Source organism: Procambarus clarkii, chromosome 83, assembly GCF_040958095.1.
Source record: "Procambarus clarkii isolate CNS0578487 chromosome 83, FALCON_Pclarkii_2.0, whole genome shotgun sequence".
Classification (NCBI taxonomy): Eukaryota; Metazoa; Arthropoda; class Malacostraca; order Decapoda; family Cambaridae; genus Procambarus; species Procambarus clarkii.
Window position 1 is genome coordinate 6,194,008 of NC_091232.1, and position 26,640 is coordinate 6,220,647.

Sequence of the window (26,640 nt, forward strand, 5' to 3'; positions counted from 1 at the left end):
TCTTTGCCGCAAAAATTATATACTTGGGGGTTAATATTAAATGTAAGAGTCAGTTTTTTTATTATCTTCATTGTTATCGAGATAAGAGATACGCAAGGCTTTTATAATCAGCTGACTCAGCATTTAATTATTTCATTTTTTTCAGTAATATCAAGAAAAATGATACCTTATTCTTTTTTCATCCTATTCTTACTTATTCTGTTGTTGCTTTAGATTCTATTGCTCGGAACCAAAAGTTACAAGTAGCACGGGCTATGGAGAGCCCATAGTGGACTTATCTGGCACAGGAGCGGGGCTGGATATGGTGGATGATGCCTTATTCATTTACCTGATATATATGGTGCTACATAGCCTTCCCGGCTTGGTGCCTTCTTTTGATAATTACGTACTTACCTGCTATATGTATAAACCTGTGCTCCTATTCTCTTATACCGGCTGCTCACCCCACTCTCTTTCCTTATATTTGCTGTACTTTCCTTTCTTCTACTACACGGCTTGATGATGATCCAGGACAGACCAAAATGTCGTTTCTTCACTTTCTGATATATCGTTTGGTCATCATGTACCCCTTTCTGATTTTTTTTGTATCAACAAGCTTGGGTATACACAGCAATGTGCCGATACCCTATTCTATATGAAAGATTACACATCATTACCCCTTTCTGATGTGTTGTTTGCTTATCATGTTCCCCTTTTGTGATGTGTAGTTAGTCATGTATCCCTTTCTTCATGTGTGGTTTGGCCATTATATTTGCCTATACGCTTGCGCGTTAGTGATTTTACAAGAATGTAAAAGCATCAATGCTATGTACTCTCATAAACCCAATGTACCTTCTTGTATATATATATATATAAATAAATAAATTATAAATAAACAAATCATATACCCCCTTTCTGATGTGTGGTTTGGTCCTCATGTACCCAATGTTACGTAACCATGATAATGTATCTGTAGGAAGTATACTAATATACTTGCTTCATACTCTCATTAGCTTATGTGCAGATAATGAGATGGGTTTATCAATCCTACGTAACCTATCTTCACGTTACTACATTCCTAATTACAATTCCCAATTGTACAACTAATTACAGTTAATACGTCTTCCCAGCCTGCTAGTGGGAGTTTCGGGAGCGGACTCACAGAGGGCATTGACGTCGTTGCTCCATGCTCCGACGGTGGAGTCGGGTTCGGAACTGTTGATAACACTCTCCCGCCTACAAACAGCACTAGTCAGCTTTTCGCTAAGTAGTAGGGGTGATGTTGGATCTCTCATCACCCGTACACAGAAGGTAATATTGAACTGCTCATCTTTTACATATGGTTGGGAGTTTCAGCTCCTCCCTCATGTTGATGATTTTTGTGCATCTGTGGGCTCCAAGAATTATCATCATGGCTTCATTTTGAAATTTACTCTAAAAATTTCTGCCTATTGCAAGAGAGACTAATAAGGTCCAGGGCATGGTAGTCGACTAGTGACCTAATGAACATCATGTAGAACATTCTATCATCTTTGACATTAATACTAACGTGCTTTTCAACAAGCGTTTTAAGGGAGTAATATCACCACCTCTTTGAATTGGTCGACAGTTATGAATTGCTGAGTAGTTTGGTACGTTTAAAGAGTTGTGTTGTATCCTCTTTCAACCACGTTTCAGTAAGTATAATAAAGGAGAATTTGTTTTCAGCTGTTTAAATTAGGGCACTAACATCATCAAAGTGTTTGCTTTGAGATCTTACATTAAAGTTAATTACAGAACCATTGTGATTATGTTTTAATACATTGTTTACATCATGTGCTGTATAATACCTGCAATTTTGATCATTAAAGTGATGATTGTCATAGATACTTGATAAGAGGTTTCGTTCTGGAAACCTCGTCCAGAACGAAAATGGACGTTCTGGACGAACTCTCGAATTCGCGTGGCGGGTCCTTACGAATAGCCCGTAAGTGGTGGCCCTTATGAGCCATTACCAGTATCAATAGATGATACTGGAGATCTGTGGAGGTGCGACTGCACCCAGCGTGACGGGAGATGTCTCCCGTGTTCTGATGATTCGCTGTCGACTGGTTATATTACCAGTCCCCATCTCACCTGACCATCCTCTAGCTGCCTAAATGGACGACGCCATCTGATAGTGGCAGTATGATACCTGCAAGAGACGCTAGATTCCTTCAAGTTCAAGTTCAAGTATGTTTATTGAGACAAGCAATAAATACATCTCAAAGGGACAGAGTAGCTTAGGCTATTTCTACCCCCCTCTACTTCAAGTCCCTCAAGGGGCGCACAAATTCAGTGAGTGCTAGATTCCTGCCTAAAGAAATTAGGAAGGACAGAAGAGCAGTTACTAACACACACAGACCAGAAAGCACGAGTAAGAGCTATAACATGCTTAGAACGAGAATTATATGTACGAGCAGCATAAAGCATCCACTAGATAGTGTGACCGTGTAATTGCCAGAATTAGGCTGTGATATCGATATCTATAGCAGGTGGCTGCAGGTAATGAATCTCCCAATGGTGAAGCTTCCAATTGTTAACTATGTGAACAAGAGCTGGGACATGTTCTCCAACACTATATCTGTGATTGCCCTGTTATAACCCGCCAAACACACACCGAAACTACGACGTTGGTACAACGTTCGAATAAGTTTTAACACCTCCTAACCAGTTATAACAACCAATATAGCAAGTTGTAACAACGTTCTAATACGTCATAAACACGTTAAGCCAAGATGTGACAACTTTATTACAAGTTGTAACAAGCGGAAAATAGAGACAGTTTCGGTTTGTGTTTCCAGGGAAGTGACTTCAGATCAAATGATATGAAGTATTTTGAGCTCTGTAATTACTTCATACACTCAGGAATATTGGAAGATATTCTTGTGCTGTACCCAGATTTTGCTAGTGGAGGCTAGATCAGCCTTACATTTAATTCTCTCCTGATTTTTTTTAGTCAGAGTTGATTTGTTTTTGTATTGAAGCTGGTATTTTCTCCCCTAAATACATATATGACTAACTATTCTCTATGAGATGGGAATATTAGATGAACTTATAGCTAGTTTTTTTTTATCTACACTGTGTAATCTTTCATATAGAACAGGGTAGCGTAGTAGCACATTGCTGTGTATACCTTTGTTAAAAAAAATCGTAAATAGCAAAGTAATAATTTTTAAGGATCAATAATAGTGCATTTTTCTCTTACCAAATTCAACTGCAAATTTATGGGAGAATTGAGCGAACGGTGAACAGTTTCCACAACAGTTTCTGAAGAAAAGAAAACGTGAAAATTGCACTTGCGTTCCGCTTGACTCGCGACGAAGGCATTGGAAAAATATTAGCCCATAAATAAAGAATGAAATTATCCCTCAACGTCGTAGTATTTACATAATGCAGTAGTTTCAATGTAAAAACACATGCGATACAAAAATATGAACAATCCAAGCATAAGTACAATATAAAAACACTTACTAGTTCAATGAATGGTGATTTGTCTGTCATAGAACCTCCCCCCCCCCTGCACCCAGCGGATAGTTATCAGTCACTCAACTGATAGCCAGTAGAGTAGTTGACAACTTTGCTATATGGTATATCGTGGCCAAATGACATAACTAATAAGGTATTTATTACACTAAACATTATAAATTTAGATAACGTGTGAACGAATGACAGCATTACCCTGTAACTAGACCAGACAGGGAACGCATACACTACAGGGTCTTCTTGTATAGTTGGCTGCGTTCTCGACTCACAATCAGGGATCTCTGATTCAGTTTCCGGCGGGACACAAGTAGGTGGGCACGTTTTCTTTCTCATAATGCCTGGTCACGTAACCGTAAATAGGTACACGGGAGTTATATCTGAGTTTACCTGAGAGCCACTAACACTAGTGGCCTCGGCGAGGACAGGAAGCCGGCGGCTTGTCGAAGGTCTCCCCCCTCCCATTTATATATATATATATATATATATATATATATATATATATATATATATATATATATATATATATATATATATATATATATATACATATATATATATATAATGTGGTTCATATGGATATATTCATGCAAACGTCCAGTCGTAACGGAATACAATTAAGGGTGCAAATGCGACCACCCACTTACAGAGACCTCGTAAAAATGTTGTGATGGCTTTAACATATGGTGATTGAAGTTTTCGTGAGGGAGGGAGAGAAGGAGGGTGAGAAGGAGGAAGGGGAAGGTAGACTCAGGAAATAGGACCAGTCTGTGGCCGACACTGAGGTAGGTGACACGACACATTCAGAGGGTGAAAGACAGAAATCGTATGGTATTTAGTAGAGTTGAGTTCACGGTAGATTGCTAGACTTGGTATACTGCAGGATCTAATAGAGTGTCAGACTTTGGCACACCTATCATAGATGGTTGACGGCCACACACATTGTAGAGCCCATTACCAGGTAGTCTGCCGGACCTGCAGCACTTGTTAGACTGCTGCATCTGGTACACTTCCTTACTTGAGAAAAGGTCGAATCTGCCAGACTGCCGAGACCGTTAGACTTCTTGAGCTGGTAGATTGATGCACTTTGTAATCTTGAGATTATCTTGAGGTTATTTTGAGATGATTTCGGGGCTTTAGTGTCCCCGCGGCCCGGTCCTCGACCAGGCTTCCACCCCCAGGAAGCAGCTCGTGACAGCTGACTAACACCCAGGTACCTATTTTACTGCTAGGTAACAGGGGCATAGGGTGAAAGAAACTCTGCCCATTGTTTCTCGCCGGCGCCCGGGATCGAACCCGGGACCACAGGATCACAAGTCCAGCGTGTTGTCCGCTCGGCCGACCGGCTCTGTAAACTGTCATATCTAGAAAGATTTCGGCAACATAAAGACTATGGTAATCATGAGACTGCTTCACCTTCCCGGATACCTACGAGGTATATATATATATATATATATATATATATATATATATATATATATATATATATATATATATATATATATATATATTATATTTACCTGAGAGCAACTAACACTAGTGGCCTCGACGAGAACAGGAAACCGGCAGCTTGTATACGCATAACATTAAAATGATCAAAATACAAATACCTTTGCAGTGTACGATGTTCCTTCGTTCACTGCTGCTGGTGACGCTGGGCATCCTGGTGACCCACACGCCCTCGACTGGGGAAGAGACGGTGGGCGTGGGGGAGATAGTGGGCGTGGTAGAACAGGCGATAGAGAAGCACCTGTCTGCGTGTCCCTTAGTGCTACTCACAAGTACCAGGGATTCACCTGTTTTCTCCAGTATTAATAGGTGAGTCAGTTTTTGTTAAATTGCTGAAAACTCAATGAATAAATGAGAGGGGGACAGATAAGTGAGAGTGGATGGGATAATAATGAATGGATAGGATAATAAGTAATAGAGTGGTGGATGGGATAATAAGTGGATGGGAAAATAAGTAATAATGAATGAGGGTTGGTAAGTGATGAGACTTTTAATAAGCCTCTGTCCTCGTCGAGGCCATTAGAGATGATGGTGCTCATATAAATGTTTACCTGAGAGCGACTAACACTAGTGACCTCGACGAGGACAGGAAGCCGGCGGCTTGTAGAAGGTTCCTCCCCCCTCCATTTGTCTTGATCTTTTCCAAGTGTACTTTAAAGGTTAACAGTGTTTTGGCATTTAAGGTTACCGCGGGTAGGCGGTTTCATAGGTTATTAAACCTGTGGGTGAAAAAGCATCTCCTGTACTCAGTCCTACTTTGTGGCTAATTGAGCTTGAAACCGTTGCTGCTTTTTTGTGTTACATCTGACTTTTTGAAGAAATTTTCCGGATCAACATCCTCCAACTTGTTCAATATTTTAAAAGTTTCAATAAGATCCGCCCTGTCATTCTTTGTTTGCAGTGTTGCTAGCCCCTGTGGCCCTCAATCGCTCCTGATACGTGAGTTTACTTAGCTCTGGAGTGATTTTTGTTGCCCGGTATTGCACTTTCTCCAGGGCAGCTATATCCTTGAAGATGAGGTCTCCATGCTTGGACACAGTAATCAAAATGGGGGGCACTAGAGATTTATACAATTGAATCACTATCTTCTTTTTCTTGATGTCAAAGGTACGCTTGATTATTCCAAGTGTTTGGTTAGCTTTTTTGACTGCTGTTCCTACCTGCTGTGCAGCTTTCATAGAGTGGTGGATTTTGACTTCAAGGTCCTTTTTTTCATCAGTCTGATGTAATGTAATGTTATTAATTTGGTAGTTGTGGCGCGGGTTGTTGTGCCCCACATGCAGGGTCTTGCATTTGTCTATATTAAAAAGCATTTGTCTATATTAAAAAGCATTTGCCAGTCATCTGACCATTTGTGGAGTTCCTGCAGATCTCTTTGTAAGACTTCAGCATCATTATCATTTCCCACTATGCCATAAATCTTTGTGTTATCTGCAAATTTGATGATGTGGTTTGTAATATTTTCATCTATGTAGGTCATATACATCACTCCATTGATGTATATGACAATAAATAAAGGTTGGCCCAAAAACGAACCCCTGTGGTACCCCACTTACCACATTTCTCCAATCAGATTTATTTCCATTTAGCACCTCTCTTTGTTTTCTTTGTTTTAACCATTGTTTTATCCATTATAGTATCCTTCCATTTAGTCCAAGTGCTTGTAATTTCTGTTACAGTCTTTCATGTGGTATCTTATGAAAGGCTTTAGCAAATATAGCTTCAAATACCTACATATTAATTTTATTAGTAATTTACAGGTTCTGAATATAGAGAGAATGGTTACAATTTAGTTACAGATAGTAAAGTATTTTATTGCAATTTGAAGGTCATTCCAAAATATAGGGCGCTTTTTATGTATGGTATTTGAGTCGGACATCTGGAACATCAACTAGATACTAGTTTCTCGTGTGGTGTCTCTAGGTTCTGCTGCAGACTTCTAAAAAACGTTTAAGAACAGTATTGGTATTGCACTTTAGAGTTTTAGATATAAAGTACACCTTAAAATGTGTGTAGTGTCTACAAAGATGCAGGTTCGAATCCTCGTCACGGCCCTTGTGGATTTGTCTATATTCAGCATGTTCAAGGAGTTACCTGAATTTACCCTTGAAGGTGCTGCATATTGTCTGGGGTTGAGATGTGTTATTATTCAATTGAGGATTTTTGTTGAGCAATTCTGTCTATGAGGCAGATTTGAGTCGTAGATCTCCAGGCACAGATACTGTAAGGGAGATATTGTTCACACGCATTCAAAAGGTCTAATATGGTATTATAATTTATTTTATTATAATGGTAGTATTTTTAAAATATATTATCATTTATCTGTCAGTAAGAGGCTTGACCCAGCCACGGTGGTAGACGTGGGTTCCTTGAGTTGTCAACACCGGCCAAGCCAGAGCCAGCACCAGGTGGTCAAAAACCACACTCATATGGGAACCCAAGATTCGGATCACATAGACCATAACCAGGATCAAGTGGATCAGGCAGCCCAAATCAAAGGGCTGCTGGGAGGCTATAAGACCAGCTGCCGTAGTGTCGTCGTGGATGTCACCGCCAACCTCGAATTCACCGACTGCGTCCTCAGGTGATTAGCCTATCATTAAAAATTGGGCTCACTTAATGTTATTGAGTGCTTTTGATGGTTAGGTGTCAACACATTTTTATAACACATAGAAGAGCACAAAGTGTTGATGAAGATGTAGAAAAATACCTAGAAGAGAAGTAATCGTCAATACGCCTTACAGGTGAAACTTCAACCAGTATTAAAGTCAATTCTCCCATTAATATTTCTCTGTACGAAATTACAGAGAATTCCCAAATAACAGGAGATCCTGTGATCTATAATAAGATTATCTAGCGTGTCTGTTTGTGTCGCAGCAGCATAGTCATTTGTTCTGTTAATATAAATGTTGCCGCAAGCGGCGGCATTTTTGAGCGGTAGCACAACATGATTAGACATCCCGTCCTCTAAACAAAGGCCCCAAAGTCCATTCCATGCACCCGCGCAAACCCCCCCCCCCCCTCATGTTTGTGAATGAAAAGCGGTTTACACACGACTCAGAACTGATGACGTCCGAACACTTCCGGTACAAGTGCTTCGCTGACGACTTTTGTTCGAACCACAACGCTATGAATGTTTCCCCCACGTACTACATATACAAATAATCGGCAACAGAACCTAAACATCAAACCTAACCTAACCTAACCAGTGCCTAAATATGCACAATATGCTAATATACATTAATATCAATTTATATTTGAGAAAAGTTCTGTTTTGAATGAACAGAATGTTAAAATTGACGAATGCGTCTTTGAGGTCGACCGCTGGATAGAATGGACTTGGTCTCAAGATGAGTTGGATTAGAAGGCACGAGAGGCCTTACTCAGACCCGAGCCCGTCCTCCAAACGATGACCCCACAGTCCATTACATGCACCCGCCAAACCCCCTGTTTATGAATAAAAAACGGTTTACACACGACTCACAACTGATGAAGTTCGAACTCTTCCGGAACAATAGTGCTTCACTGACGAATTTTGTTTGAACCACAACACAGTAAATGCTTCACCTACGTACTACAACAGCCCGTCCTCCAAACAAAGATCCAAAAGTGATTCCATGCATCCGCCAAACCCCCTGTTTATGAATGAAAAGCGGTTTACACACGACTCACAACTGCTGACATTCGAACATATCCGGAACAAGTGCTTCACTGACGAATTTTGTTCGAATCACAACGCTGTAAATGCTTCACCCACGTACTACAAATACAAATAATCGCCAACAGAACCTAAACACCTGACCTAACCTAACCTATGCCTATATATATATGCTCAATAAGGTAATATACTATAATATTAATTTATATATGAGAAGATTTCCGTTTTGAATGAACAGTATGATAAAATTTATAAATGCGTCTGTGGGGTCGACCGCTGGATGTAATGGCAACCCGTCCTCGACTCAAGTCCATTACATCCAGCGGTCGACCCCACAGACGCATTCATAAATTTTTACATGCTGTTCATTCAAAACGGGAATTTTCTCAAATATAAATTAATATTCTAATTTATTTGCATATTGAGCATATATAGGCATAGGTTAGGTCAGGTGTTTAGGTTCTGTTGGCGATTATTTGTATTTGAAGTACGTGGGTGAAGCATTTACAGCATTGTGGCTCGAACAAAATTCGAAGCACTTGTTCCAGAAGTGTTCGAACGAAATCAGTTGTGAGTCGTGTGTAAACCGTTGTTCATTCATAAACAGGGGGTTTGGCGAGTGCATGGAATCACTTTTGGGTCTTTGTTTGGAGGACGGGCTGTGTAATGGACTTGAGTCGAGGACGGGTTGGTAAATGCTTCACCTGCCTACTACAAATACAAATAATCGCCAACAGAACCTAAATATCTAACCTAACCAGTGCCTAAATATGAGCAATATGGTAATATAAAATGATATTAATGTATATTTGAGAAAATTCCTGTTCTGAATTAACAGCATCTTGATATTTATGAATGCGTTTTTGGGGTCGACCGCCGGATGGAATGGACTTGGGTTGAGGACGGGTTGCAGATCCAGTGAGTGTTGCTTGACAAGTTTTTACAGTTTATATATAAAGTTTATGCTGTTCTTTGGCTGTCACTCGTTTAGTGTTTTGCTTTCCAACTCTATTAATCTATACAATTTATCAAATATTTATGTATATTCTAATTTGCTTTATATTTGACGAGCTCGAATTCAATAGAAACGCAATGCGTGTTAGTGGTTTTGCAAAAATTTAAAAATACCAACATTATGTACTCTCACAAACCAATTTTACTTTTTTGTAAATAAATAATAAATAAATAAAATAAATAAATAAAATTGGACCTCTGTCCAACATGCTCTTAAATTATAAAATTATGCAAGATAAAAGGAAGCACCTAGCCATCATTGGTGATACCATAGTGGATTTTGAAACATGAATTTAATTTCCTTCTCTTCTTTTTGATAGTAGGTGAAGTTTGCATGAAGGGTTTGTCCTCCCGATGACTGCATGTTTCCTTCTCTATCATGTTATTATTGGTAAGTTTCTATGATTTTCAAACATTAATTTAGCTTACCAATTTTAATCCATGCTTTATCAATTATCTTAAGATCACCAAAGAAAATTGTTTAGGGGACACTATTCCAAGTATAGAATCTTTCTCTATTGGCAGTTTGTTGGATAAGGCGAATCTTAGGTTATGGCCGACGACAAAAGTGGTGGTGGTGGGTGGGAAAGCGAGAGTGCACGAAGTCCTTCTTCACCACAGCCTCCGCAACACCCTCGATGCCCTCTACCTCGCTCTCGACGACCTCGTCCTCCGCAACCTTATCTTCTATTCATTACCTTATCGGAGTTTTCTACGTAGAAACGTCACGCAGCAAAGTTAGTAGACAACGAACAAGAGAATTGACGGCTTATTAAATGTAGAAAAATTGCATAGATTCAGATAACTAAAGCGTGGCAGGTAAATTACAGTTTGCCAAGTTTGTATAAATTTATTGAAATATTTACAAGAGAGTGCAATAGCTTCTGTGACAATTTTGGGGTGGCACATATTCGCGTAGCCACTAACACTATCTCTAGCGACTGTGGTGAGTATAGGAAGCCTGTGGTTTTATTTATGAGTTTTCTCTGCAAAACTGAGTTTACAATTTCGGCATAATGTCTGTTCTGAGCTGAAACGTGGTAAGTTTGAAATTGCTATCTCTAAAATCATGATGGATGTCTTGAAGACACTGTCTAGCTTAAGATTTCCTAGCTTCTTCAGAGAAATCAGACTTGCCATGTTTTGTTTGAGGAGATTTTCCAAGTTTATATCTGCAGTGTAAGAGTAAATTGAGAAATAAGATCGAGAATGCAGAGAGAGAGAGAGAGAGAGAGAGAGAGAGAGAGAGAGAGAGAGAGAGAGAACAAAAATATTGAATACTTAAACTACGGTAGCGCCTCGCCCTTGCTTCTTGTAGGGTCGGCGTTCGATACTCTTGTGTATCCAAGTGGTTGGGCACGATTCCATCACTTAGCTATCATATGTAAGCTCACCGTCCTCGTACACCTCCAGGTTTTATATAGTCATACTGAGTATGCCCTTTTTTGCCGATATTTATCTTACCATGTGTATGGCAGGCTCTGGGCGTGGAGGTGTGAGTGTGTACAGGAGATGCATGTACTGCAAGGGCGGAGAGGCCGGCGTCCGGCTCCTCCATCAGGGCAACACCACCACTGACAGCCTCATTTTATACGATAGAATTCTCCAAGGTAAGTAGTAACGATTTAGAAATAATGGCGAATAAATATGAAAATAATAATATTAATAATAATTTATTCACAAGAGGGTACAATGGGTTGGTGAGATTACATAGAATTACATTGGTATTGGATACCAATATGATTGGTATCGGAATCATAGCGTTTCGGGCAGGTTCTTAAACGGTTTATCTTTATCTACCCTGTCAATTCTTCTGAGAATTTTGTAGGTTGTGATCACGTCTCCCCTTACTCTTCTGTCTTCCAGTGTCGTGAGGTGCATTTCACGCAGCCTTTCCCAGTAATTCATGCCTCTTAGTTCTGGGACTAACTTCGTGGCATACCAAATTTTTTCCAGCTTCGTCTTATGCTTGACAAGGTACGGGCTCCATACTCCAGGATTGGTCGTACATATGTGGTATACAATGTTCTGAATGATTCCTTACACAAGTTCCTGAAGGCTGTTGTGTGTGTGTGTACTCACTTAGTTGTGCTAGCGGGGGTTGAGCTCTGGCTCTTTGGTCCCGCCTCTCAACCGTCAATAAACAGGTGCTCAGATTCCTCCGTGCTCTATCATACCTTCATTTGAAACTGTGTATGGAGTCAGCCTCCACCACATCACTTCCTAGTGCATGCATTCCACTTGTTAACTACTCTGACACTGCAAAAATTCTTTCTAATGTCTTTGTAGCTCATTTGGGTGCTAAGTTTCCACCTGTGCCCCCTTGTTCGTGTACCATTCGTGCTGAAGAGTTTGTCTTTGTCCTCCCTGTCAATTTCCCTGAGAATTTTATAGGTAGTTATCATGTCTCCCTTTACTCTTCTGTTTTCTAGGGACGTGAGGTTCAGCTCCTTCAGCCTTTCCTCGTAGCTCAAACCTCTCAGTTCCTGGATAAGTCTGGCGGCATTTCGCTGAATCTTCTCTAACTTTGTCTTGTGTTTAACTAGGTATGGACTCAAGGCTGGAGCTGCATATTCCAGGATTAGTCTGACATAAGTGGTACACAGGGTTCTGAACGATTCATTACACAAGTTTCTAAAGGCAGTTCTTATGTTGGCCAACCTAGCATATGCCGCTGATGATATCATTTTGATGCGGGCCTCTGGGGACAGGTTCGGTGTGATGTGTGTGTGTGTGTGTGTGTGTGTGTGTGTGTGTGTGTGTGTGTGTGTGTGTGTGTGTGTGTGTGTGTGTATTCGCACACACAGTTGTCTTCAACCCGTTCTCGTTCCAGAGTTTCAAATTAACACACATTACCTTCCTACTATTCCCGTCACGTGGAAAACTTTCCAAATCTCCTACTATCATACCCATACATGCTTAGATGATTGTGTTCAGCCCGACGCAAGGTTGCGTCGTCGGCCTGAACGCAAGGATGCCCAATGCATCCTTTTTATCTATAAACGTCCCCCGCTGTTAATGATCGCGAGCTGCGTCGATGATCTAATTTTCCAGACCAACTCAAGGACTTGATGGGGCACAAACTAACGTCCTTGAGCATGTCATTCTTCCCGTATACGGACTTCTTCCGGGACGTGGATGTACCGGGCACCACCATCACTCTCATGGATACCCTCGACGCTAGGATACTCTACACACTAGGCTCTCTCCTCAACTTCACGTACGGAGTCTTGAGCACTTATACAACCTGTTCTTTATCTCTTATAAAAGTGTTTGTATTCTTAGTGATCATATGTATTGAAATATGTATTAAGAATACAAAGATATAAATGTTGGGCTGATCGTTAAGATGTTTTAAGTTTTAAATTTGACTTCATACATAAGAATTTAGAACATATATTACACATGCTTTTACTTTGTTAAGTATCAAGGCTTGTCAAGTATCATTATATTTCTTGTACAAATTTATTTTAGTATATTACTTCGTATGTTTGCAATTAAATACTACATTGGCAAGTCCACAACAAACGCCTTTCCCCACACTCTTCTGAACTGAATCCATGTATCTATACCAGTACACGGTTCTTACCACAATACTCTTATGGGCTATTCATGCCCGTGCCCAACCCGTTATCGCACTTTCTTACAGTCAATATTGACTTATTAAATAAGTGCATATGTGACATACTAATTGATTGTGAGTATTTTAGTTTACCTTGAAAAGCTTCATAGAAAACACCGATCTTACCTAACCTTCTTAGTATGTTAAGATAAGCATCTTATTGCTTCGTAATTACAATTATTACTTAACCTATATCCATAATAGGTATAGGTTACCTATTATACGTCACTTCCTGGGTGACTTAATCTTCATCAGTCACAATACTCGGTCAGGAGCGAGACTCGGGAACCGCCAGAACGGGCATGGGGACTTCCTCTGGAAAATGGGTCGTACAATGGCATGGTGGGGAACCTACAGCGGGAAGAGGCCGACTTCTCCACCAGCATAGCGCCTGGTGTTGGGCGCTTTAGGGCGATAGATTACTACAGGGCGTACCCCGCCGACAAGCTGACTCTCACCTCCCTCAAGCCTTCACTTCTTCCTCAGTATCTTGCTATCGTGCGTCCACTCACAGGTATACACGCATCTCTTCATACTTATTTTTTTATATGAATATTTTCTTTAATTAGAAAGAACGGATAGACGGATAAAGAAATAAACGGATTTTTTACGAACAATTGAATAATTACTATATTTATTATTTATTTATATATATACAAGATGGTACATTGGGATTGTGAGGATACATAGCATAGTAATTACATTCTCGTAATGCCACTAGTACGCACAGCGTTTCGGGCAGAGGTGTATATATGTGTTAAATAAGACTTTATTGGTAAGAACAAAATTAAAATTAGAATTAAACGTAGAACAATATGATTTAGATTTTTCAAAATTTTGCGTATTGTGTTACTCAAATTTAGCGTACAATGACTCAAATTTTGCTTACATTGGCAAGTGTAATTACCTAAGTGTAATTACCTAAGTGTAGTTACAGGATGAGAGCTACGCTCGTGGTGTCCTGTATTCCCAGCACTCTTTATAACGCTTTGAAACTACTGACGGTCTTGGCCTCCACCACCTTCTCACCTAATTTGTTCCAACCGTCTACCACTCTGTTTGCGAAAGTGTGTGTGTAAAACTGAGCTTTCTTGTATAGGTGAGCTGTGGGTGTTGTTAGTGGTGGTGGTGGTGGTGTGGTGTGTAGGGCTGTGGGGCTTCCAAGCCTTGCCTCGCTGGGACTCCACCGTCACGCCTCTCGGGCTGAGCTCCTCCTTCATGTACGTCTGGGGCTCCCTCCTGGGCACTGTGCCCCATGTGCCCACCCTCAACCCCTCCGGCAGGGTAGGTGGTGGTGGCCTTGTAAAGTACAACACTACTCATGGAAACGTTAATCTTGGCCATACTGATGACTAAGTGTAATACTTTTTCTTAATATGTCGCTAATAAAGATTATGGAGCATTTTGCTTAATCTTCTTTATGAATAGAATAATAAAATGTAACAATTTATGTAGTTGCATTCGCTCCTGATCAGTATTGGCACGTATAGGTGGCTGTGGTCACCACCTGCACTGTTACGCATGTATAGATGGGTACTTGGTCATTACCTGCACTTGTATAGGTGGGTGGTTGGTCACCACCTGCACTGTTACGCATGTATAGATGGGTACTTGGTCATTACCTGCACTTGTATAGGTGGGTGGTTGGTCACCACTTGCACTGTTACGCATGTATAGATGGGTACTTGGTCATTACCTGCACTTGTATAGGTGGCTGTGGTCACCACTTGCACTGTTACGCATGTATAGATGGGTACTTGGTCATTACCTGCACTTGTATAGGTGGCTGTGGTCACCACTTGCACTGTTACGCATGTATAGATGGGTACTTGGTCATTACCTGCACTTGTATAGGTGGGTGGTTGGTCACCACTTGCACTGTTACGCATGTATAGATGGGTACTTGGTCATTACCTGCACTTGTATAGGTGGCTGTGGTCACCACTTGCACTGTTACGCATGTATAGATGGGTACTTGGTCATTACCTGCACTTGTATAGGTGGGTGGTTGGTCACCACTTGCACTGTTACGCATGTATAGATGGGCACTTGGTCATTACCTGCACTTGTATAGGTGGGTGGTTGGTCACCACTTGCACTGTTACGCATGTATAGATGGGTACTTGGTCATTACCTGCACTTGTATAGGTGGGTGGTTGGTCACCACTTGCACTGTTACGCATGTATAGATGGGTACTTGGTCATTACCTGCACTTGTATAGGTGGGTGGTTGGTCACCACTTGCACTGTTACGCATGTATTGGTGGCTCTTTGGTCACCACCTGAGCTATCACCCCAGATCTTAGTAGCTGTATTGTTGCTGTTGTTCTAGATTCAGCTACTCTGAACAATACGTTCCAAGTAGCACGGGCTATGGTAAGCCCGCAGTGGACTTACCTGGCACAGGAGCGGGGCTGTAACTATTAGCTCTCTGATTCCCCTCCCCCGATCTGGTCTTTCTCTCTCTCACCCAGATGTTAGTGTGGTGGTGGCTGGTGTTCTGCTTCGTGATCAGCTCTGTGTTCAGGTCGTCTCTGGTGGCCCATCTTACTGTCCAGGGGAAGACCAAGACGATAGAGACCTTCAGGGACCTGTTGCAGCAGAAGGGCTGGGAGTGGGGCATCGAGGGCTGGATGATGACTGGGATGCCCCTCCAGTACTTCTCCCAGCACGTCGACCCCGTCGTCAAGACCATCTACTCTAAACTCCAGGTTAATCAAAATAAAATAAAAAAAAAAACTCAAAATACTAAATATTTGCACACTAGTTCGAGTCCCGGGTTCGATCCCGGGCGCCGGCGAGAAACAATGGGGAGAGTTTCTTTCACTCTATGCCCCTGTTACCTAGCAGTAAATTAGGTACCTGGGTGTTAGTCAGCTGTCACGGGCTGCTTCCTGGGGGTGGAGGCCTGGTCGAGGACCGGGCCGCGGGGACACTAAAGCCCCGAAATCATCTCAAGATAACCTCAAGATAGTTTGGTGTTGGACGTAAGGCCTATATCACTCTCTGGAGGGGGGTATTAAGGCTAATACAGGCTACTTTAGAGTTGAACGTAGTCCAGGACTGATGTTAAGTCTCGAGTATATACCTTCCAGGTTATCTTGAGGTTATCTTGAGATGATTTCGGGGCTTTTTAGTGTTCCCGCGGGCCGGTCCTCGACCAAGCCTCCACCCCCAGGAAGCAGTCCGTGACAGCTGACTTACTCCCAGGTACCTATTTTACTGCTAGGTAACAGGGGCATAGGGTGAAAGAAACTCTGCCCATTGTTTCTCGCCGGCGCCCGGGATCGAACCCGGGACCACAGGATCACGTGTCCAGCGTGCTGTCCGCTCGGCTGACCGGCTCCTTTAGAGAAGTTGAGTTCACCTCTCGGTGCATATATCACTGTCCGTATATTTATAATTTACTTAATTTGCACCAAATTACTGTATATTATAATGGCTGTTATTCATATTAATATGTCAGTATAGCAAAACACAACATGGGTTTTGATTTAATAATTATATATCTAAATTTATATTGTTAATTTAAGCGAAGGTTAAACAATGGAATTATTAATAATTAAACCTTTACTTGATCGTAAATTTTCCAAAATTATTTTTCAGAAAATTACATATGTTAATATTATATATTTATACTCTTTATAGGCATTTTAAATTAATTTAGATTATATTGTATATCCAGATTAGAAATAACTGAATTCGACTGCATTTTACCCCAAAGTTCTCGAGTCTGGACAAGGCGCTTCCGAAGGTGCTGGCTGGACATTACTCACACATTGCCTTCAGGAACTTCATTAGTGTGACCATCGCCGCCCATTACACCGACTCCTACGGCCAGACGCCCTTCTACACCAGCAGGGAGGGCCACGTTATTATGGCCTGCTTCTGCTGGGGGTTCAGGTGAGTGGTGGTGGTGTTGTGGTTGTGGTGGTGGTGGTGTGGTTGGTTGTGGTGGTGTTGGTATTGGTGGTGGTGGTTGTGGTGGTGTTGGTTGTGGTGGTAGTGGTTGTGTTGGTTGTGGTGGTGGTGGTGGTGATGGTGGTGATCGTGACAGTGGCTGTTGTGATGACAGAGGTTGTGGTGGTGACGGAGGTTATAGTGAGTATAATTAAATGAGCATCTCCCCAATTCAACACCCTTCTCCTGAGTTTTAATCACAACCCCTCCCCCTCACCCTCCCCCACCTCGTCTCAAGGAAGCAGTTTAAGGATGCTTCCTTGTTCTGCTTAAGGAAGCAGAACATCCTTAACCACCCAACTTCACGAACAATTCCGTCCACCCACATCCTCAAACATCAATTTCTGTACCACACTCGCACCACTATTCACATACATGATCACCTACAATTATATACTCATTCCCACTCACTCACCCACCCACACCAAACCACTACCATTACTCCAACACAGCCACCACCCATATGGCTACACTTACACTATCTACACCCCCATACCAACCATATGCCAATCCCATCGACGTTCTATACCCCTCTTCCCCACCCATAGATACCCTGGGATGGGCATCGCAGATACCCTCAATCGGTTACCTGGTTGATACCTGGTTGATGGGGTTCTGGGAGTTCTACTCCCCAAGCCCGGCCCGAGGCCAGGCTTGACTTGTGAGAGCTTGGTCCACCAGGCTGTTGCTTGGAGCGGCCCGCAGACCCCCATACCCACCACAGCCATAGATATTAGTATATATTTTGTTATAAAATAAAAATAGATTTGTTTTTACATTTTTATCTCAAATTTGTGGGTTTGCTGTGCATTTGTTTCAGATATGGCACTGTGACCTTTTGGGAAATGTAAGGTCTGAGGTTGTCCTTGGCACCAGTGCATCTTTTCTCCCAAACGGATCCAAGTCGTGGCGGTAATAAATGCCCGGGAAGGGGGTACGGTGTTGGCTAGCCTGCCATTAAACAAGCTGCCGTGAACAGTTGTCGGCCCGCTGACTGACTTCAATAATCATCACGGTTGAGGACTCATCGGTCTGCCTGCTAACCACGGGATCTGACCGTAGTTGATACAGGACTCGGTCTCCTGTCTGGAAATCATATCGCTTCGTGCCTCAGAGGACTCCCTCACATCATTTATAATATCCTTTATTTCAATAAATTTAGCAGTAGCAGTATGTGATCAAGAAGGTTTTACGCCAAATCCTTATACGAACCTGTATAGATTAGTATATAATTGTCTATTTTCAGGAAGGGTGCTCCCTTTGAGGATCGTTTCATGGAAGTGTTTCTCCGACTGGAGGAGGCGGGCATCATGGAGAAGTGGACAAGTGAGGTGATGGCCAGGAGGGTGAGAGAGCAGCGCGAGGCTGCAGGAAAGGAACTCTCCTATGTGCAGGTAGCTAAAGCCCACCTACGTACAGGTGGAAAGCGAAACCACCTATCTACAAAAACCCTTTTATCTGTAGAAAACTTATCTGTAGAAAACCTATATACACAAGCAACTAACTAATTTTTACCATGTCGTAGCTCAGTCGATTAAGGCAGCGTCTCGGATGCTCTCGGACGTAGGTTCGAATCTTCATCATGGCTCTTGTGGATTTGTTCATTTGATGCATCACGCTATTGTGATTTCTGTGGGCAACTAACACATTTACACATAACTAATGAATCCTTCTAAATACAAGTAACCCATAAAGTAGTTAATGGACCCATTTAGTATCAACATGCAGGTGACTAAGAAACCAATTAACACAGGTGACTAAAGAACTCATTTATGAACACATAATGCTAAAATAACCATATAACATATAAATGAAAAAAAAACGAATTATTCTAAAATGTTATTTACTATACATACGTAGAACACAGTGAGACTGGACAGTAAACTGTAGGACATTCCGTGTTGCTTGCAATTTAATAACTGATAATTGTGTACTGTTAAACACTGATACCTTTCATATAAATTTCGTAAAATTTTACATTATCCTTCTCACAGCTGATAAGCGAAAGGGACGTGGTGCTGGGGCTGGAGCACCTGCAGGGCGCCTTCTACCTGCTGGGGTTAGGCTGTGGCCTGGCTCTCCTCACACTCCTGCTGGAGGAGTACCTCCCTCACTCGCGCTCCAACACCCACTAATCTTATTCTGCTGGAGGAGTACCTGCCTCACTCGCGCTCCAGTATGTCACGCGCAACAGACGGCGTATTGGTGACCAAACCTCACACTAGAAAGAGAAGAGACGACGACGTTTCGGTCCGTCTTTTCGACGACGTTTTCGGTCCGTTTCGGCTTCAATTTTTTAGTGTGTGGTTTGGTCAACATTTTTCAGTCACGTTATTGTGACTCATCATCTGCAGATGGCGTATATTTTCCTGAGAACTTAGTCATGAACAAGTTTCAGTGGTGTAAACTTATCCACAAAATTTCAGTGGTGTAAACTTATCCACAAAATTTCAGTGGCATAAACTTAGCCAAAATCTTCAGTGGGGAGACCTTAGCAATAACAGTTTCAGTGGTGTAAAATCATTTAGTCATTTTGATGCTGTATGTATAGGAAATTTTATATTTATAATGAATAACTTCAGACACAGTAATTAAAACCTTATTTGTGTAAACTAAAATTAATATAACTGGAGGGTTAACAGACAGCAAAACTTTATTTTAGTAAAACTTTACTATAGGAAACATTACGGTAGTATAATATCTCCATAGCTGAAACAATTACCTATTAGTGATAAGACCTACAATTAATGTATAATGGACATAAAAACATTAGAATAAAGGTAACTGCAGAAGGCCTATTGCCCATACGAGGCAGCTCCTGTTTATAACCACCCAATCCCACTCATATATATGTCCAACCCACGTTTGAAACAATCAAGGGACCCCACCTCCACAATGATTAACTGTAAATATATAGCTATGGTAACAGAACATTCTCTGTAACTAGCTGACATTATAGTTATAAGGTGTGACGGATAGATGAAATTGTTAATGTAATATTCTCCGTCGAGGTCTGATAGACCTTTTGAGCCCTCTGTAATGTAATCCTTTTTTGAGCTACCGCTCACAGGATAAGGATGGGGTGCACAATAAACTAGTCGCTTCCGGCGGCAACAAACATAAAAAGTTCAACTTTACTGTACGAAAACTTTACAATACCTTGCTGTTGGAAAACTTTACTGCAGTGAAACTATACACAATAAATTATAAATTCTTCACATCCTATGATATTTTCTCTAATTCCACAGTGCTGCTGTAATTACCATTGATTCCTATTACATAATAATCTTGTGTAAAGAAAATACAATATTTAGTGAACATATATATTATTATTTTCGGCATTTTCGCCAGTTATTAGTTCTGTTTCACCCATGTGACGCGTATCATTAGGGTCGTATTCAGTCTACACAGTGGCAAGTGTTCATGGCTAGTCCTTTAGTTCAAATTATTTTTCATAATACGCTTCAGAGTTCTGAATTATAAATCCATAATTCATCTTTGTTCTGTAATTAACAAATAATTAATAAAATAAAATTAATTTTATCGAAAGAAATCTAGGATAAATAATATGTAATGAAAAGAACTATTTAGTAACTAAATTTGGTGTTACCAACATGTGGGAATCATCGTATCTCAGGAAATGTCAACACAGTGCAGAGTTACAAACCCATTAAGATTTCAACTTAGATTCAACAGAGCAGAAGAAGTTGTTAAACACGTGGGACAAAATCTTACTGAAGCGACCATACGAGTCATAAATACTCATACTCCGCCCAAGTAAAACAGAAACAAGCAGCACTTAGTGAGCCAGCCAAAGGCTTAGGGCCCGCGCAGGAATATCCCTGCAATAAAAAAATATCGTATCTCAACAGGATATCCATTTTTTTTATAGAGGGTGGAGAGGCAAAAATCGTTTAACTCTTTATTTACAAGCTGAGATCTCATCTTCCCACAGTTCAATGTTTGCAGGCTAAAAGCGCTTCCGTTCCATAGCCGATCTGATGCATTAGCGATGATTAGCCAATTTGTTTTAACCATAAATCGATCTACTAATTATGCCAAGGATTCGAACCCAGGTCATCTCGCTTACAAGCCTAATTCGACAGTCTTGATCTCACAATCAAATTCTATTCCATTAATATTAAGACTATAATTGCTCTCTTGCGTAAAATAATGTCTTTCAATTGTTGTGACAAAACAAAACGACACTTCTCGGTGTAAGGGACGACAGCGCAGGAGACATCATCGGCTGGGACCTGCCTGCAGGTCATTGTTAGACAAGTGCTCGTCTGGTGATTATTTCGTAAAATGCTCATAAATAGCCACAAACCCCTAGTACAATTGCGAAAATAAGTGAGGTGTGATCTTTAACGATATAATTCAACTTTACGCAAATAAAATGTTACTTTGCACCTCAAAAATAAAGAAAAAATATTTTTGACAATTCAGTGCTTGTTACTGATCGTGGTGTTCGCTGTGTGGGGGGTTTAAGCCCTGATCGTGAATGAACTAACACAGTTCTTCAAAGAAAACTCCTTCAGAGAGGAAACCAAGCAGGAAGGAAACAGCTGATTGATTGTATTATCCCTGATAAATGGTAAGTGCATTATTTTCTGTTATTACAATTACATACGTATTAGTGCTAATGCTGAAATTGGTGTTTCTCCAGTTTTTACAGCGATTAAGCCTGACCTGGGTTAGATTAGATTTTCCTACGATGGCGTGTAGTGAAAGACTTGTTTAACAAACAGGTTCCCGGAGTGACAGACGATGCGATCACAGGTCTCTGAGGATGCCTTGTGACGCTTCCGTGCTGTAGGGAATTCAATTTAGTCCATGAAATTACCGAATTCAACTCGTCATCAAAGCCAAGCGAGGCGACTCCTTCCCTTCCAGTCCAGTTTGAATTAGAGAATTTGTTGGGACCACATTGTCACTTATTCATGATAGTCTCTCATATAATTACCAGACGGGACTGAAGCTCTATTAATGGTTTACCTTAACTACTGGGTATTCTTGTCAAGGAATTAATATATTTGATCTAAATTTAATGTTAACGCTGAAATAGATTACCTATATTTGGCTGTCAGATTTTGAAGGTATTTGTAGGAAATTGTCTTTCATTAGACATTCCCAAAGAGCGTGCGTGGAGGGCTTCATGTGTGCCATGAGGTAGGGGTAAGGGTTCCTGTTTGCCCATGAGGTAAGGGTGTGTGTGTATGTGTGCCCATCAAGTGTAGTGGGATCTTTATTTGTGCCCAAGAGGTCTTGGGCACAAATATTTGTGTTTGTCCCCACATTAGGCTATCCTAGTCACTAGGCTATCCGCACTAGATAGGCCCACACTAGGCTATCCTAGTCACTAGGCTATCCACACTAGATAGGCCCACACTAGGCTATCCTAGTCACTAGGCTATCCACACTAGATAGGCCCACACTAGGCTATCCTAGTCTAGTGTGGGTCTTTGTGTTCCAGCTGCTGGGGGAGGAGGTGGGGGTATTTATGTGTGCTCATGTGAAGGGTCTTCATATATGTGTACTCACGTGAAGAGTCTTCATATATGTGTGCTCATGTGAAGGGTCTTCATATATGTGTGCTCATGTGTAGGGTCTTCATATATGTGTGCTCATGTGAAGGATCTTCATATATGTGTACTCATGTGTAGGGTCTTCATATATGTGTGCTCATGTGAAGGATCTTCATATATGTGTGCTCATGTGAAGGATCTTCATATATGTGTGCTCATGTGAAGGATCTTCATATATGTGTGCTCATGTGAAGGGTCTTCATATATGTGTGCTCATGTGAAGGATCTTCATATATGTGTGCTCATGTGAAGGGTCTTCATATATGTGTGCTCACGTGAAGGATCTTCATATATGTGTGCTCATGTGAAGGGTCTTCATATATGTGTGCTCATGTGAAGGATCTTCATATATGTGTGCTCATGTGAAGGGTCTTCATATATGTGTGCTCATGTGAAGGGTCTTCATATATGTGTGCTCATGTGAAGGGTCTTCATATATGTGTGCTCATGTGAAGGGTCTTCATATATGTGTGCTCATGTGAACGGTCTTTATATATGTGTGCTCACGTGTAGGGTCTTCATATGTGTGCTCATGTGAACGGTCTTTATATATGTATGCATTAATATTTTGGAATTCAAAAAGGTTACAAGAAAAACAAAAATTTCTATATGCAGCTGATTTATAATACGAAGTGCATAATTGTGATAGATATATAATTACGTTTATAGGTACAGTATTTGCATATAATTCTGATAATATAAAAGTAAATGAGGCTTCAAAAGTTGATGTTCTAATTTGTAATAGCATAAACTAGACCAAATGAGAGAAACAACAATTAGACTAAGCTTATGAATCATACAAGCACGATACAGTTACAGTATTGTGTACAGTATTATCTCTACTCTACATCACGTCTAGTTATACAAATAATTAATTAAAGTTAACATAAAGTTAGGCGATGGTAACAGGTAGTAATCATTAATTTAAATTCGTGTATGATAGTATGCTTAGCAAATCAGAATGCAGCCCCTCTCTGCGCCTACCAATCGAAAACTAGGAAATAGATTACATATGCGGATTCCTTGACTTGCGTCGTAAATCCTGTTGGTCTGGCATCTTGCTCTCTCTACAGAGCATCATTTGTGTAGTCCTGAAAGTAATAAATGATGAAATTAGAGTCCGCTGTTAACATAGGTTTCTTGGTTGACCCCCCGCCCTTCTCTCTCTCTCTCTCTGTCTCTCTCTCTCTGACAAATTTGTTTAACGCAATTTTATAACAAATAGAAACAAAATAAATGCAAGTGTCAGAATATAACAGAGAAGTTAATTTCCTGTTTACAGTAATGTTAAAATACTGTAACGACAGGATGAAAGAACAAAGTTGGTGGTAAGCGTAATGACATCCTGTGTTATGAAAACAATTTTAATATTGTCCTGAGATAATAGGTTGTATAATTTGGAAGAAGTAATAGGCTGGTAGTGTTATTACCAGCCCATTCTCCTGTATAGGTAGTAATGATAACGATGAGGACCATCGCACATATATTGACGGAAAAGGCAATTAGAAAAGTAGAAATCGGTATTATTATATTTTGGTACTACCCATACATGTATAACCTAACCCATACATGAAATCAAATGAGTGACGATGTTTTTGTCCTTGACATGGTGAAACGTCGTCACTTTCTCTTCATTTCATGTACACGTGGCTTGGGGATATTTATTTACAACCATGTTATTGTGAATTACTCTCTGCATACCTGTACAAGTAAGCTATAGCTGTACAAGTAAGCTATACCTGTACAAGTAAGCTATAGCTGTACAAGTAAGCTATACCTGTACAAGTAAGCTATAGCTGTACAAGTAAGCTATAGCTGTACAAGTAAGCTATAGCTGTACAAGTAAGCTATAGCTGTACAAGAGAATCTATTTTTCTGTAGAGGTTTTGAGCAGTTTTCCTCTTTTCATAATATTACAGTTTATGAGATAGAGAAAGGGGCGAGATATATATATAGAGACAGAGTGGGGGTGGGGGTCAGCCAAAAAGATAGACCTAGGCACCACTGGATAACCCTTCTAGTAACCTAATAAGATTGTATAATTTGCAAAGGCAGTAAAAGTACCGTATCATAAAGATAATTAAATCTTCAAGCGCTGAATAAAATAGATAAATGCAGAACAATAAAAACTTTAATGTTGCTGTAATTATGAAGTGCAAGACAACAAATAAATTCATAACCCTGACGTAAGCTGGGGCCACATGACCTGACGTCAGTACCTGTATGTCTAACTATGACGTCAGTATCTATGTGTCTCACTATGACGTCAGTATCTAAGCGTCTACCATGACGTCAGTACCTGTATGTCTAACTATGACGTCAGTATCTATGTGTCTAACTATGACGTCAGTACCTGTATGTCTAACCATGGCGTCAGTACGTGTGTGTCAAGGCCGTCGGGTACTCATCAACTGGGTGCCAAGTCCTGTGGGAATAATAGGAAATGACATTGTAGACGAAGCTGCAAAACTTGCAACTAAGACAAGAAATGTAGACATTTACATACCACAGAGTAAACAAAAAAATTACATGTGTGAACGTCATCATAATGTTAGTAACTGCGTGTACTTCGTCAGATCATAATTTGTTTTTATGCCTGGCGTTTAGGCTGTAGTATATACACGTCACTCATATGTCTGAAACTGATTTTGATTTGATTGTTGTCGCCGGAGGCAGCTGTATGGTGCGACCCCATACTCATCCTGTGAGCGGTCGCGCAAAACGGGTTACAGAGAGCTCAAAAGGTCTTTATCCAACCCGTCCTCTTAAAAATAACGTCACTTTTGGCTGGTATGCGCGCTATGGCCAAATTTGGACGTAATTTGAAATGAAATCGACTCACAAAAGGGACGTACTGTTCCGTTTTCTGTTTGAGTCGTCCGGGTTACTCGACCAGCTTAGAAGAGGATTCTTTCCATTAATTATGATCAGATCTCAAGGGCAGGAATCACAACCACAAACCTGGGTGTAGCCGACGATAACGTTGGTGGTGCGACAAGCGGCCAGGGTCAGCAGGGTCCGGGCGTCTAGGGCGGCCTGTGCACAGGACAGGTGGGCTGCCTCGCTAGGGTGGCAAGGGGTGACGCGATGATAGATGTACAGGTCGTCAGGGCAGAGACCCTTGTTGCGCTCCACCTGAGTGAGGGACTAGATCTTGTGGATAGGTGCGAGTTTGTGTATAATTTTGAGGGTCAACATTTATGCATTTCTAATAGAAGGGATATATATATATATTTTTTCTGAAAGATGTTATAGATGCATTTCTAATAGAAATGAATATATTCATTCTGAGGCGTACATATGTTTAATTTGGGTGGATATATGGTTTAGTGGGGTGGACAGCGAGAACGGGTATATACAAATGAGAGGATCTATATAGTACCTTCTGGGTTGACTAGATAAAGTCAGTGAATATACAGTAATTCCCCTGGATGAGGATAGAGGGGTGGATAAATACACCTCCTAAGGCTACGGACCTACAACAGTTCTACAATATAGTGTGAATATGTTACTTGAAGTTAGGCATAGGGGGGGGGGGGAGAGGCGACAAGCATGACACTGAATCTTTGGCATTAAACTATGGAAATTAAGGTATGGCAATATTGAATTGGATAAAAGCTCTTGGGACTTCTAGATTGACTCTTACACTAGAAATACTGCAGGCGATGAGTCACAATAACGTGGCTAAAGTAAGTTGACCAGACCACACACTAGAAGGTGAAGGGACGACGACGTTTCGGTCCGTCCCTTCACCTTCTAGTGTGTGGTCTGGTCAACTAGAAATACTAGCGAGTAGAGGCTCTAGGACG

The 26,640-nt window shown here is 41.0% G+C and overlaps 2 protein-coding genes across 6 annotated transcripts in view; one reads left to right on the forward strand and one right to left on the reverse strand.

Moving 5' to 3' along the window:
- The first annotated feature begins 1,045 nt into the window (after positions 1 to 1,045).
- On the forward strand, positions 1,046 to 20,459 carry LOC123768701 (glutamate receptor ionotropic, kainate glr-3). 3 transcript variants are annotated; one of them, XM_045759394.2, is made up of 12 exons: positions 1,046 to 1,290; positions 5,099 to 5,298; positions 7,319 to 7,573; positions 10,187 to 10,398; positions 11,140 to 11,271; positions 12,716 to 12,881; positions 13,556 to 13,797; positions 14,383 to 14,567; positions 15,758 to 15,994; positions 17,008 to 17,186; positions 18,490 to 18,637; positions 19,238 to 20,459. In XM_045759394.2, the coding sequence occupies exons 2-12, from the start codon at positions 5,105 to 5,107 to the stop codon at positions 19,376 to 19,378; spliced, it is 2,091 nt and encodes a 696-aa protein (XP_045615350.1). In that variant the 5' UTR covers positions 1,046 to 1,290; positions 5,099 to 5,104; the 3' UTR covers positions 19,379 to 20,459. The 3 variants fall into 3 exon arrangements, with proteins under 3 accessions (XP_045615350.1, XP_069172435.1, XP_069172436.1); XM_069316334.1 differs by lacking the exon at positions 5,099 to 5,298; XM_069316335.1 differs by lacking the exons at positions 1,046 to 1,290; positions 5,099 to 5,298 and adding an exon at positions 9,982 to 10,052 and having other exon boundaries at positions 7,453 to 7,573.
- Positions 20,460 to 23,433: 2,974 nt separating this feature from the next.
- LOC123768700 (uncharacterized) overlaps positions 23,434 to 26,640 on the reverse strand; it is a 10,402-nt gene continuing 7,195 nt past the window's right edge. For 2 of the 3 annotated variants that reach the window (XM_069316337.1, XM_045759393.1), the window contains 2 exons: positions 25,793 to 25,966; positions 23,434 to 23,922 (listed from right to left, as the gene is read on the reverse strand). In XM_069316337.1, the coding sequence (XP_069172438.1) occupies positions 23,899 to 23,922; positions 25,793 to 25,966 (198 nt within the window). In that variant the 3' untranslated portion in view covers positions 23,434 to 23,898. Of the gene's footprint in view, positions 23,923 to 25,184; positions 25,257 to 25,792; positions 25,967 to 26,640 lie in introns of all 3 variants that reach the window. The other variant, XR_006774127.2, reaches the window with a different exon arrangement.

Excerpts from the sequence above, each read along its gene's own strand:
- LOC123768701 (XM_045759394.2), top strand. The coding sequence starts at position 5,105 with ATGTTCCTTCGTTCACTGCTGCTGGTGACGCTGGGCATCCTGGTGACC. Across the intron at positions 14,568-15,757 it reads CCCTCAACCCCTCCGGCAGG|ATGTTAGTGTGGTGGTGGCT; the intron begins GTAGGTGGTGGT and ends TCTCTCACCCAG. Across the intron at positions 15,995-17,007 it reads CCATCTACTCTAAACTCCAG|TTCTCGAGTCTGGACAAGGC; the intron begins GTTAATCAAAAT and ends TTTACCCCAAAG.